The 2,500-nt window shown below is 37.3% G+C and overlaps 1 protein-coding gene across 1 annotated transcript in view; it reads left to right on the top strand.

The window, feature by feature from the left end:
- Window positions 1–2,500, top strand: part of PolE1 (DNA polymerase epsilon catalytic subunit 1) — a 19,521-nt gene that overhangs the window by 16,309 nt on the left and 712 nt on the right. The window contains exons 25-28 of the mRNA XM_043010851.2: window positions 1–210; window positions 522–1,610; window positions 1,881–2,059; window positions 2,279–2,411. The exon at window positions 1–210 is cut by the window's left edge and continues 720 nt beyond it. Coding sequence (XP_042866785.2) covers window positions 1–210; window positions 522–1,610; window positions 1,881–2,059; window positions 2,279–2,411 — 1,611 coding nt within the window. The remainder of the gene's footprint in view (window positions 211–521; window positions 1,611–1,880; window positions 2,060–2,278; window positions 2,412–2,500) is intronic.

A 2,500-nucleotide genomic window follows, 5' to 3' on the forward strand; every position in this document is an offset into this window, starting at 1 on the left:
TACCTTCGACATCTGCAGAAACATAATTCAGTTGTATGGTGTTCACCTGGTCCAAGGCCTGACTTAGGTGGTCATGAGCATGATGACAATCGTCTTGTGGCTGAGTTGGAAGAAGCTGCTTCAGTTGCACAGGTTAACAACCCAGGATGTTATTCTACAGTCTGTGTAGAATTGGATGTAGATGCTTTGGCTGTAACAACATTATTACAGGTAGGGTATTTTGGGATTTCTATTTTGTTATTACAAATTTGTATTCAAATGTGCAAATTAACATTTCTCTTGTCATACTTTTTTATAACTGATATTATGGTAACAGATGAATCAAATGTGTGCATCTGTTTCTCGTTCTTCTCTTGCATCTTTAAAAATAGGTAAATGCTGATTATATTCCCTTAAGTTATCAGCAATGACCAACTACCTTCAAACTTTCCCTGTTGAAGATCTGTCAAATTGTATTCGCAACATTAACTAATTGAAAGAATGATGTCCATAAAAAAATGTATATAAATCTCTTTTTTCAGTCACATCACATCAATGAGATGGAAGGGACCAGCAGCAGTGTAGCCTTCGATGCTGCTCCACAGGCCTCCCTTCAAGATATGATGGGAGGAGCTGAGTCTTCTCTCACAGCCTATGATGAAACTGCCCGTTGTGCTTCAGCCTTCAGAATACTAAGACAGATGGTGGCCGCCTGGCTCCGTGATGTTTCACTCTACCAGAATGTGTTTGCAGATTTCCAAATCATCCACTTTTATCGATGGTTGAGAGATTCTGGCTCTCTCCTCTATGATCCTGCACTCCATCGCATCCTCCATAATCTTATGCATAAGCTATTTCTCCATCTGGTTGCAGAATTCAAGCGTTTAGGCTCCATTATTGTGTATGCAAATTTTAACAAAATTGTTCTCTGCACTAAGAAGAGAAGAATTGATGATGCCATAGCTTATGTGCAATATGTGGTAAACAGTATCCGGGGTAAGGAATTATTCCATTCTATTGATATCTCCTTCAACCAGTGCTGGGAATACCTCATGTGGTTAGATCCTGCAAATCATGGAGGTGTTAAAGGTAAGCTTCCAAAGGACATTTCTTCTACACAAGAGGGGAAAGGTAATGAATCAGAAGATGAGGATGAAGAGCGCCAAGAGAATACTGAGAATGAAAGTGAAAGAGAGGAAGATGAAGGACCAGTGATTGAGATGAATTGGAACATGGCTGAGTACCTCCCAGAATGGTGTGGATGCCAGAGTAGCTTTAACAATGTGGTTGCTTCGTATATGAATGCAGTGTTTGAGAAACTGCAAGAAGAAAGTGGTCGTTACACACCTGGCAACACTCCTGTAAAACGCAAAGTTTCGAGCCAGGCCACAAGAAAACCCCAAGAGGCACTTCAAGGTTATGTCGACTTTGCTCAAGAACTGATTTCTGGAGAATTGGCACAAAAGTTATATTTCATAACACAGAAGATACAGAAAAAGGGCACAAGAGAAGAAGAAGAAGAGGATTCAAATATCCTCATGGTAGCTCCAGATAACCATACCACACCAGCCTTAGAATTTGTCAAAAGCATCACCAAAGTCTTATCCTTGGATCCTGCTGTTTCAGAACAGGTATGTTGCAGGTGTTTTTGTTTCTGTCTGTATGTGCCCATCACATTGCTTTCATAAGAAGAACAAAAAAAAATAGAATTTAGATATTTTATATAAAAAAATGTTATACTTGTTACAAAAGCTGATACTTGATATTTATTATCATTATAAGAAGTAATATTTGAAGGAAGTCCAGACAGTAATCCTTAGAGATTTTTAACAATATTGTTCACTTAAGAAAATAGATATTTCAAATGATGACAAGCCATCAAAATTATTCTCTCTTAACAGGTGTGTAAACTTAGGAGAGACCTTCTAAAGTTACTGAACATAGGAGAGTTTTCCCCAGAAGCAGAATGGAAAGACCCTTGTATTTCGTACACCCTGCCTGAAGTGATTTGCCGATCTTGTAACCATTGCAGAAATATTGATCTCTGCAAAGATCCACATCATGCAGTTGAAAATGGAGTGTAAGTATCTACAAATCACTTGAAGGATGAATCTTTCACCTACTATTTTATATTTTCAAGACCTTATTTCTGTGATTTTAGCCTTGAAAACATATCTCAGCCCCATAATATGTGCACAATGAATAATTTCCCTATTTCAAATAAATTCTTAGATGATATCTATGTATATTTCATGTAAAGAAATAAAATGAAGTATATGCCCTTTGGGTTTCTTTTCAGGCGAGTCTGGCTATGTCCTGTTTGCAACACAAGCTATGCATCAGGTGAAATTGAACATTATTTGATTGGTCTAATCCACACCAATTCCATGGCATATGTTCTTCAAGATCTTCAGTGTGATCGTTGTTCAGAGGTAAATGATATGGTTATTAAATAACCATGTAATTGAGTTCTTTATTAGAAAATGCTTTACAAGACTATTTAATTTGTTTGGTTTAATGT

Source organism: Penaeus japonicus, unplaced genomic scaffold, assembly GCF_977035675.1.
Source record: "Penaeus japonicus unplaced genomic scaffold, GWHDUDI00000001_assembly GWHDUDI00000011, whole genome shotgun sequence".
NCBI lineage: Eukaryota > Metazoa > Arthropoda > Malacostraca > Decapoda > Penaeidae > Penaeus > Penaeus japonicus.